The sequence below is a fragment of the Hevea brasiliensis genome, chromosome 7 (assembly GCF_030052815.1).
Source record: "Hevea brasiliensis isolate MT/VB/25A 57/8 chromosome 7, ASM3005281v1, whole genome shotgun sequence".
NCBI classification, from domain to species: domain Eukaryota; kingdom Viridiplantae; phylum Streptophyta; class Magnoliopsida; order Malpighiales; family Euphorbiaceae; genus Hevea; species Hevea brasiliensis.
The window spans coordinates 4,386,117-4,397,955 of NC_079499.1; the positions used below are offsets into that span (position 1 = coordinate 4,386,117).

Sequence of the window (11,839 nt, forward strand, 5' to 3'; positions counted from 1 at the left end):
CTAGCCCTGCGTAGCTGGGTGGCATAAGGCACTTTTTGAAACCTAGTCAGGCCAGATTCGAGGCTCTCCTCCCCATTTTCCCTATACCTTGATGATAAAAAAAAAAAATAGAAATTCATATACTTATAAATCCTAGTTTTTTTTTGTTTTCTAAAGAAAACGATAAAGACCATTCAAAATAATATAAGCCTATGAATAATAAACCTCCAAAGTAGCTAGCTAGTGAGACTTGAAAATGAGTAAAAATTATATTTTATACATTATGGTCATTTAATAGCATCATCCAACCCAAACTACATTACATGAGCTTTCAGTCAGCATTTATATATGACACCAGAACTCTGAACTGTCATTGAATTTCTACGGCTAAGGAACACATTTGAGATTCAAATTTTGTACCATTTCCATAGCTTTATTAATGTTGACCGTTGAAATTATCTGCAATTGCAAAATAATTAATGTAGCCATACTATTAGTTTCAAATGTATATATTCTCTCACAGAAAATTATTATCGAGACCCGATCAATTATAGATTTAAAAGATAAATATATAAAACCTGTGTTATTTATTTTAATTTTTTCTTTTATGTAAAATTAAAGTAATATGAAATTTTATATTTCAGAATTATATTCTCTCTCCTTTAGGTCTGTTTAGATGACGGTGAAAGAGCGGTAAATAAAGATAAATAGGAGCAAATAACTATTTTACTTATGTTGGGAAAGATGTGAGTTAATAAAAATTAAGGGTAAGTAAGGGTAAACCTTACCCTCACTTGTCCCTTAAATCTCAATTTTCCTTAGGCCCAAGTGGTAAGAAGGAATAGATGAGAATTATGAATATTTCTATTTATATATCCCTTAAATTTTATCATTTCTTCGTCTATTTCTAAATATAAAGAATATACATTAACTCTTCTTACCTTCTCATTAATTCAGTCATTCGCAAATATGAGATTTTTTTTTTATTATAACTCTTCTTACCTTTTCACTTCCTCATCATTTTTTAGTATTCCATTACTTACACTTCTTTAATCCCATTTAATAGACCTTAATGAAAGTTCTAATTTTTATTTTTTAATAATAATAATTATTATTAATTAAGTTTTTTGAATATTGGTTTTGTGCCTCTCTTAACAATGAAATCTATCTATTCCATCCAATGGCAAAAATATAGTCAAGAATTCAATATTCACTAAACCTCCATATGCTAAGTCACATGCATGACAAGCACAAAAGAAATGTGTAAATTAATAAAAGCTCAATTAGTTATTAAATTATTAATTTATAAATTAATTTAACATGAAATTAGGAAAACGCTTAATTACATTTGTTTAAATAACAATCTCATCTATACTGATAATACAGAAAATTTAAGAAATTAAATCTTAACAACTTTCATTCTCTTAAAAAATATATGAAATACCCAAAAAAATTACCATTTATGCTTAGGTTAACTTTTAATTTTGTGTAAAAGAAATTTGTTAAATTTGACTTTTATTCTTCTATTCTCATTTGTTCTCCATAAATGATTTGTTTATCGCTATAATTAATAATTAATTTATATATTTTAAAAATTTATAAAAGCATTCTTAAATTTTAATTTCTTCCTACACTTTTATCTTCCATATATTTTTTATCAATTTAACTATTAATTAATAATTTATAAGATGATCAATAAAAAATATAAGTGTTAATAATGATAAAAATATAGAAATATTTTTATTTATTTTTCAAAATAAAAGATTATAAATATTAATTATGGCATGATATATAAAAAAATAATTTACTTTTAATGGAGGAGGATAAATTATGAATTTTGTCTGTTTTTATATTTAGGAGATAATTTTTATTTATTTATTTATTTTAAAAAAATTAAAATATTAAAATTTAAATTTATTATCTATCAAGTGAGTAATATATTTTTAATTATTGATGGTATCAAATTAAGTCATGAAATAATTATTTACTTTTTTTTAATTGGTTCATATTTAATTATTTTTAAAAAAATTAATTATTTAGATTAATTATATTAAATTAACTTAATTAATTTTAATAATTACTTAGTACATATAAGCACATATAATTAATATTATAAATTTTAAAAGTAATTATAAAAAAAAAACTAAAAAAAAAACTAAAAAAAAATATTATAAAAAAAAGTACTGATCTGTGTTAACTAGGGAGCTACCATGTGGCTCTGAATCCCGTTAAGCGTTTCTAACCGCTAAAAGCGCCAGCTTCAAAACATGCGAATCTACGTGGCAGAAGATTAGGCAATGCCACCGTGGTAATTATTTTTCAAGTGGGTCCCAAAAACAGAATTTCTCCAGCCAAAGAAAACTTTTGTTTATTCAATTAATTACTTTTTTATTTCCATTTTTTCTCGAAGTTAATTTCCCATTTTTCTCTCACACGATCCAGTTCAAATTCCTTTCTCTGTTCTATTAAACACATTGATTGATACTATTAAACCCAGAAAAGAGTTGATCAAACCAAACAAAGTGCCAAAAGAGCAAAAGAGTATTCAAAGAGGCAGAAAGGAAAAAGAGAGATAAGAAAAAAGGAAAGCAGATTGAAGTTGCTTGCTTTGTTTCGATGGATGCTTGATTTGATTAAAGAATTTCAAAGGAAAGGGCTTTGATTGCATAGAATTCAGAGATGGGTCTTACTGTTTATGCCCTTTGGGGCTTTTCCTTTTGGAAAAACAAAAGGTGGGTGCTTTTGATTTTTGTATATAACTTGGATAAATATGATGGGATGATGGGTTGTGTTGTTTGGAATTGTCTTTGATATTAAGATAATTGTCAAATTTTTATTTTTTTGGCGGGTTTGGGGTTCTATTTGAGATGTGGGTTGTATTTTTTTGAATTGGCGTTTTTGAAATATTGATAGGTTTCGGGTTTTGATAGGTTTGTGGTTTTGAGTGCTGGATTAGGGCTTTTGTGTTTCAATTAGCCTAAATTTGGTACCTTTCATCTGATAATTTTTTTGTCATTTCTATTCTTAAACTTGGTTGTTTTAATGTCAGATTCTGACATGTTTGTTGGCATTTTTTAAATTTCGTAGTCACTTTTACATTTGAGCTCATGAATTTTATATCTAAGTTGGTATATTGATCGGTCTCTCTTAAATTGTAGTACTACATCATTTGATATATATATATATATATATATAACTCTTGTAAGTTTGTATATTAGTATTTTACATTGAGAATCTAATTGCTGGTGGTGTTGGTGGTGGTGATGCTTGAAGACTACTGTATTTGGTGAAACGGTATGAAGAGCAAATTTAGAGTGAAAAGAAGAAGGAGAGGCTTCACTAGGCAAAATTTAGGGAAGATAATGAACTGCCTTTGCTCTGGAGAGCAATCAAGGCCTGTTGATGAAATGGTACCTTCATCTGAATCTCTTGCAACCAAGGATTATTCGTTGGGCGGTTATTCTTCTAAAAATGGCGAAGCAGGCCGGAAGCCAGATACCAGCAATATAGAGGAAGCTGAATTAACGCTTCGTGAACGCGGTTCTTTGAACTATGAGGTTTGTTTCTTCTGTCATCGTAGCTTTGAAATTTGCTTACTTCTAGATCAATCTATCTGGCTCTATGTAATTCTGGTTCATTTTAAGTTGGCATCACATAACAAACTTGAGAATCCTTTTTCTGTTTTTACCTACTTATCAAACTTTGGAAGAATTATGATGTTTCATTAAAATTTTCAAGGGTTTCAGGTCTATTTGCAATTTTTTTTTTTTTTTTGCCATTGATGATGCAAGTATTTGTTTAAGAGTCATCAGATCACAAGTTCACAACATTTACTTAATTAAGCCTTAATACTCTATACAAGTGTTATGCCTTGGCTAACTCCAAAAGCTTTGAAAAGTCTATTTGGTCAGTCTGCTCAGCTCTAGTTAAGGCCATTTCTACTGTTGGATCATAGATTATCATGTCATATCTTTAGATAGCATCTGTTGCACATACATATCTCCGAATGACTTTTTTTGCGATAAAAGTCACCAACTACAGAATCTAAAGATCTGATGAGCGCCTAAAATGGTCTTCACATGTTCGGAAAGAACAAGATTGGTTCACAAATCATGACCCTTACATTTCTAAAACCCTGCTTGAACTCACCAGAATTCCCAGCACTCCTCTTATTGATATTATAAAGTCGCTGTCTTTATTATCCATCCACAATTTTTCTTACTAGAATGTTTTTCAATTTATGTACAGTTTGTGCATCCTTAGAATCATAACATTTGCATATACAATTATTATTTTCTCTTTCCTCAACTTGCCAATTATTAATTTACCAATATTGGCTGATAGACTATGGACTTATTTGTTCATTTGTGTTCTAAAATGAGTCAACTTTGTGGATTTTTCATCTTGGTTTATTTTATTAAGATGAAAATCTGTGCAATTTACAGGAAGCAAGAGCATTACTGGGAAGAATTGAATATCAAAAAGGAAATATAGAAGCTGCTTTACATGTATTTGAAGGAATAGATATTGGTTCAGTAACTCCCAAGATGAAAATTACTCTTGCTAGTAAAGGAGAACACCGTAGGCGGCATTCACAAAATTTTGCTACCTCACCGATGTCTGTACATGCTGTCAGTTTGCTATTGGAAGCAGTCTTTCTAAAAGCAAAATCACTGCAGCATCTTGGGAGGTTTAATGGTACTTTCTATTTGCTAGTTCATACATATGATGCCTGCTTTCATTTCCTTCAGCTCTATATTCTATTTTATGTTTTAATTTATTCTTTGATGAATATTGTAGCTTATTATTTGCCCTGGATAAGTTAGACTTACATAATATGTTTATTGTATTTGTATTCCTTTCATTTATGTAATAACTTAGTGGATAAAAAAGAATTGCTTGTTAAGTTCTATCAAATTTCTCATGGAAATTCAGTAGGTGATAACTTGGTTATTGGAAGTTCTAAGGAACAAAATGAGGATTACAAATAACAACCTGAGGTGGCCTTGTAAGTGTGGATATAGTGGAAATTAGCTGATAAGTTCATTAGCTTTTCACTACTATTTCATTGTGAGATGAGTGTTTCGTTTCATATTTCTGTTGTTTGATGCATAATGCTTCCTCCCCTTTTCATTTGTCCATCTCCATAAGGCCAACTTTTGAGGGAATATCATTTACTAGGTTGTCTAAGTAACATGTTTCCTATCTTTATCTATATCCTTAATATCTCTCTTTAATGTCTTTGTCTATCAAGCTAAATAAGGATAATTTTATGGGAAATTTACTATTTGGTTCCTGAGTTTTGACAGATATTATGATTGGTCCTTGTGTTTTGAAAATTGAACTATTTAGTCTCTTAGTTTTAATTTCGTCAAAATCAAAGGTCCCTCTGTCGAAAGAAATGCAAATTTACCATTAGTCAAACAATTTGCCCATGGTCATTGGAGAGAGAAATTTTGTAATGACTAAAATACCCTAATGTTGGAGGTCCTCTCTCTCTCTCTCTCTCTCTCTCTCTCTCTCTCTCTGTCTCTCTCCCCTTTTCCCTCTCTATTTTTATCTCTCTCCTAGTTCTCTCTCTCTCTCTCTCTCTCTCTCTCTTCCACTCTCCACTTTCTCACCCATTTCTGCAACACCAAGAATCTCACCTCCATCTACCCCATTCCCCGCCACCCTCATCCCCCACTCTCATCTCACCTCAACCTCCATTCTCTCTTGCAACTAAACATAGCTACACAAACCCAATATTCTCAATAGCTCCAATAGTGAAATCCAAACACAACGGACAAACGATTCCCAATATTCTCAACAATTCTTAAAATCCAAGATGGATTTCTGTTCGCCCCTACGTTGACCTAGACAAGTGATTCCAACTAGCAACAATTCCAACGATTTCATCACCATCAATGATTCCAAACTATTGTCCTAATGGTTTCGAGTATTTCAGAATTTTGAGAGGGTTTTGAAAGATAAGAAACAGAAAAGAAATTTAGGAGTGATGGGTCTCTGGATTTATTTGGAATTTTGAAGAGTTGAAATTAATAGAGTGAGATGAAGAGAATTGGGTCAGTTCTTCCCTTTGCCCTTTTGGCCATCGATGGTTTTCAAGGCAAATGTTGTTGAGAAATGCAATCCCGCAAGCAATGACAATGTCGATTCCACCATTCATTTTTCGAGAGGGAATCACCAGGACCAATTGCAGCTCTGCACTTCACCACACCTTTTGCCTTACCTCTTGAGGTTTTCATTTTCTCCCATAAATGGCTCAACAAGTGGAGAATCATTACCACCAACAATTCCCACCCCATGGGTTGCAGCTCTGCTGTGGAGATGGAACAGGCATTCTAACCAGAAAGGCAAAGGGAAGAACTGATCAGTACTTGGTTAAATTTGCGGCATGAAGAGAATTGGTGAGATGGGTTTTGAGTTTTGATGATTTTCAAGTTTCTTTGGAGAGATGCTTGTAAGGTTTAGATATCAAGGAGGCAGGAGCATAGTTATTAAAGGCTCAAGGCGCACTAAGGCGCCAAGGTGTCTTGGAGCCTAGGAGCAAGGCGCAAGGTGCAGGCGCGCGCCCGAGTGAGGCAAGGTGCAAAAAAAAAAAAAAAAAAATAAAATAAATTAAAAAAATTAAAAACATTCTATCACACTTCAAGTAACATAATGCTAAACATTAAAAACAAAAAGAGAGATAAGGAAATTAATAATTTATAATAGTATAAACTCTATTTACCTAATAGCAATTAGCATGTAGCAACATACAAATCAATTTATAATACCATAATCCTAATTATAATAACAAAACTAATAATTTATGATAATAGAAATTCAATTATTATATTTCTAATCTCTAATAATTTATAATAAGTTTCACTAGCAAAATTTAAGAGCAATTACCATCACAGAAGAAGATAAATACAATTTAATTCAATTATAAACCTAAAGGTTAATAACAAATTTAACTCATAAAACTAATAAAAAAATTTAGAGTAATAACATGTTAACATACTGTCACAATAAACAAAATCAGAAATTTAGAGAAAAAAAAAAAGAAAACAGCACATGAGAAGATAGAGCATGACTGAACTAAAAAAAATAAAAATAAAAAATAAAAAGAGGGAGAGAGCAACTGTGGATGAGAGAGAGAGAGAGAGAGAGAGAGAGAACAAAAAAAAAGGGAGATAGCACCTGCTGGACGAAACAGAGAGAGAGAGAGAGAGAGAGAGAGAGAGCACCCAGAAGATGAGTAGAAGAAAGGAGAAGAAAAAATAAAAGAAAGATATGTACATACCTGGAGCTGGAGATCAAGGTAAGTAAGAAAAAAATAAAGAAAGATATGTACATACCTGGAGCTGGAGATCAAGGTAAGTAGCTTCTTCTTCTTCTTCTTCTTCTTCTTCTCTTTCTTTGGTGGCTGGCGATAGGTTTTAAGTAAAAGAAACCCTATTTTTTCTTTTAAATGCGCTTGGACTCTATCGGGCGTGCCTTGCACCTCTCTGTGCCTGGGTGATGTCTTGGGCCTCTGTCTCTTTCAGGCGCCACCAGCTGCGCCCCTGGCGCCCTGCGCCTTAGGCGTGCCTTTGATAACAGTGGGCAGGAGAGATAAGGGATTTGAGGGCAATTTTGCTATTTAATCTATCATTAATGGTAAAATAGATGGAGGGATCTTCAATTTTGACGAAATTAAAGTTGAGAGACTAAATAGTTCAATTTCCAAAATGCTGGGACCAAATCGTAATATTGGTCAAACTCAGGGACTAAATAGTAAATGTCCCTAATTTTATTAAGTTAACATAGTGATGAATGCTCTGCCAGAAAGTAAACAAATTAAGTGTGATATATTCAAAATTTGTCTTGCTTTTAACTGCTTTTGTTTTTTGGTTGCAAAATTAACTTCTAACATGTACTTTATTAAATAATTGGCAACTTCTCAAGTGCCTTATTATATGAATCTTTAAAGAGTAATGTGCATCTCCATGTCCTTGATTACTGCACATAAGATCTCCAAAACTTTTGATATGTTTATAGGTTGTGCCATATGAAAAGCCCTTTGGTTTTAGTTGTGCTTTTGTGAAGATAAACTTCTTTGACACCCATCATCTACAGGATGATCTCTCTTTGTCTCTCTCTCACATGTGTGGCATGCACTCACTCACACATGCATGCATTCTTAAATGTTCATTCTATATGAAATAGAAACAAAAGAATGAAAAAAGATAATATCAATTGATAAGATGTGCATAGCAATCGATCATTGTGGCTAATGTGTATTTCATATCATTCTTGCAGAAGCTGCTCAATCTTGCAAAGTTATTCTGGACATTGTTGAATCTTCATTACCAGAAGGCTTGCCTGAAAACTTTGCTGCTGACTGTAAATTGCAGGAGACTCTAATCAAGGCTGTTGAGTTGCTTCCAGAACTATGGAAACTTGCCGATTGCCCTCGTGAAGCAATCCTGTCATACCGGCGGGCTCTCCTCCATCATTGGAATCTTGATGCTGAAACAACAGCACGGATTCAAAAATATTTTGTCATTTTTCTTCTATATAGTGGAGGTGAAGCATGCCCCCCAAATCTTCGCTCTCAGATGGACAGTTCGTTTGTACCTAGAAACAATATAGAAGAGGCTATACTTCTATTAATGATACTGCTAAGGAAAGTTTCTCTTAAAAAAATTGAATGGGATGAATCAATCTTGAATCACCTGTCTTTTGCTCTCTCAGTGTCGGGGGATTTAAAGGCATTAGCCAATCAAGTTGAGGAATTGCCTCCCGGTATTATTGATCGAAGAGAAATGTTTTATATGCTAGCTCTTTGTTATCATGGTGCTGGTGAGGATTTGGCTTCTCTGAACCTGCTTAGGAAATTATTACATAGTAGAGAGGATCCGAAGTATATTCCTGCCTTATTATTGGCATCAAAGGTTTGTGTAAATATCCCTAAACTTGCAGAAGAAGGACTAAATTATTCTCGCATAGCCCTTGAAAACTTGGAAAGTGGATGTGAAAAATTGGAAAGTATTGCTAATTGTTTACTGGGGGTCTCACTTTCAGCACTTTCTAAATCAGCATTTGCTTATTCTGAGAGCATGACAAGACAATCTGAGGCATTGCAGGTCCTGGACTCAGCAGGAAAAATGACAAGGATGCAAGACTCCCGTATTCTTTACTATCTTAGTTTGGAATATGCAGAGCAAAGGAAACTAGATACGGCATTTTCTTATGCATCGCACTTGTTGAAATTGGAAAATGGATCTAATATTAAAGGATGGTTACTGTTGGCCAGGATCTTATCTGCTCAGAAACAATATGACGATGCTGAAGCTGTTATCAGTGCTGCCTTGGATCAGACCGGGAAATGGGATCAGGGAGAACTGTTGAGAACTCAAGCTAAACTACAAATTGCACAGGGTCAGTTAAAGAGTGCTGTTAAGACGTATGGACAGCTTCTTGCCATTCTTCAAGTTCAGATTAAAAGCTTTAGTTCTGGGAAGAAGCCACGTAAGGTCTGTCACTTGATTCCCAGCCACAGTAATTAGCTTAATCATAAATAATGCTAATTGACTTGCTATTTAGAAAAACTGGAATCAATTTTGACGTGCTTATTTCATTGTGTATTATGCAAATGGGATTTTGTTTAGTAATCTGCTACTCCTTAGGCTTTGGTCCAGGTAATAGAGTGTGTTCGGATAAATTCTGGATCAAGATTGGGATGCAAGAAGGGGAATAAAAATAAGTAATGACTTATTGGGATGAGGTTTATGAAAAGTTGGATAGATTGGATTGAAAGTCGTTATCCTTGCTATAGACGCTAGGGGTTGGTTGGATCAGTACTTATTAATGACATTTCCTTTAATGCTGATCACCGAATTCTTTTACTTATTTTCTTCTTCTCCTGTAATTTGTTAAGAATTTTGCTGCAAGACCATTAATTTATACTTTTTTTTTTGCCTTTTTGCTTTAATTTTGACAGAGCGATGGAAATCCTACCAGAAGTTTGGAACTGGAAGTTTGGCATGATCTGGCTTCTGTCTACATAAGCCTATCACAGTGGCATGATGCTGAGATTTGTCTTTCCAAATCCAAGGCCATCAGTTATTACTCAGCTTCAAGATGTCATACAACTGGTAAATTCACACATCCTTTTGGGTTTATTAATCTTCTATGCATAAAATATTTTTGGTTGCTAATGCTATAATTTGCTTCAAGCTCATAATTTTGTTCTTGATCGGAGAAGCTTGTAAAGATTGTTCATGGATTGATAATTACACTGAAAAGTTATCAAATTGTGATTGATTCAAGGAACATATCATAAGTGTTCTTCAATTAGCTTGAGTTCTAAATCTTCCTGTCCATTCAAAATCAAACCCCTCCCCTGCTTCACCATCTCTCACATGCCATACATGAGTAGAACTCTCTTCCTTTTCTTCTGTATTTATTCCAAATCTTTGCCTATGGCCAGGATTTTAATTTCTTTGCTAAATCCAAAAATGGGAATTTTTAAGAATTGCCATACTACACTTTCATTTTAGTTTTACTGATGGTGTTGAAGTTTCTATTCTTGGATGAGTTAATATTCCCCCCTAACGTTTTTCCATTCTTATCCAAGTTAGTTTTCTGCGGACACAAAGTACATTCCTAAAACTGTCCTTTTGGCCTAGCCTGATTCAGAAGCTGAATTTTTTTGTTATATTGCAGGAGTGCTTTATGAAGGAAAGGGCCTCCATAAAGAAGCATTAAAAGCCTTCACTAGTGCCCTGGAAATTGATCCCACCCATGTCCCAAGCTTGGTATCTACAGCTGTGGTTCTTAGACAGCTTGGTAACCAAACAAATGAAGTAATCAGAACCTTTCTAATGGATGCGCTGCGGCTTGACAGAATGAATTCATCTGCATGGTATAATCTGGGTTTACTTTATAAAGCTGAGGGTAGTGCATCCTCCTTTCAAGAAGCAGCTGAATGTTTCAAAGCTGCAGCCTTTCTTGAAGAGACAGCACCAGTTGAACCTTTCAGATGACCGTCATTATTGATAAGTGAGAAGTTCCTCCACTATAAATTCTTTAATAATTTGGCGAAATTTGTATTTTTATGAGTTCTGTATATTGTAGAATATAACATAATAGGAAAAAAAAAAAAAAAAGGAAAATCTTATTTCTGAAGTGCATTTAGTTACTGTTTTGTCTAAATTATATGGTTCAGCTATTGGGATCAGCTATAATCTCAAATGGACACCTTTGCATGATCAGAAATAGGCTAATAAATGGTTGGTGTTTTTTTTTAAAAGATAAACAAGAAGCCACTAGGATGGCAGAATAGAACAAACAAAGAACACTTGCTCAAGCAGGTTAAAAATGAAAGAAAGAGAGCTGCTTGATTGCAGTTCCTTTGTTAGAAGGTGATGGATAGAGTGTCGAAGAAGTCAGATAAAGACTTTCCTGAAGAACAAGTTTGTATAGGAAACTTAACCACTTAACCCCAACATGTTCTGGCCTATTTCTTGATTAAAGTGAGCAGTTGCTCTCTTCATTATGCCATTTTAGATGTCTTAATGAGGATTAAAAGTCCTAGCATTTCAAAGTCACAAATGTGGTTGAGTAAGGTATGGATGTTAGCTAAGCAACTGGGGTAGCCTGGTATGAAGACTAAATAGTGTCTGGGTGATTTATTTTTCAAATAGATCCATAATTTTTTTTTTTTGGCAGAACCCTCTAATAATCTTAACCCACTAACATTGCATGCTCCTATGGAAGTAAATCTAATAAATATTGACATGAAAAAAAAAATTATGGATATTAGGTAGGACAGGAACGAAAAAGCAAGTGGGGTTAAGTTTATTGGATTCTTCCTTAGGTTTTAATA

General features: G+C 33.3%; 1 protein-coding gene across 1 annotated transcript; it reads left to right on the forward strand.

The window, feature by feature from the left end:
• Positions 1-2,358: 2,358 nt before the first annotated feature.
• On the forward strand, positions 2,359-11,144 carry LOC110657590 (protein NPGR2). The gene is made up of 6 exons (XM_058149801.1): positions 2,359-2,711; positions 3,253-3,536; positions 4,425-4,677; positions 8,269-9,485; positions 9,953-10,106; positions 10,678-11,144. The coding sequence occupies exons 2-6, from the start codon at positions 3,276-3,278 to the stop codon at positions 10,995-10,997; spliced, it is 2,205 nt and encodes a 734-aa protein (XP_058005784.1). The 5' UTR covers positions 2,359-2,711; positions 3,253-3,275; the 3' UTR covers positions 10,998-11,144.
• The last annotated feature ends 695 nt before the right edge of the window (positions 11,145-11,839 follow it).

Excerpts from the sequence above, each read along its gene's own strand:
- LOC110657590 (XM_058149801.1), top strand. The coding sequence starts at position 3,276 with ATGAAGAGCAAATTTAGAGTGAAAAGAAGAAGGAGAGGCTTCACTAGG. Across the intron at positions 3,537-4,424 it reads GCGGTTCTTTGAACTATGAG|GAAGCAAGAGCATTACTGGG; the intron begins GTTTGTTTCTTC and ends TGCAATTTACAG. Across the intron at positions 9,486-9,952 it reads CTGGGAAGAAGCCACGTAAG|AGCGATGGAAATCCTACCAG; the intron begins GTCTGTCACTTG and ends TAATTTTGACAG.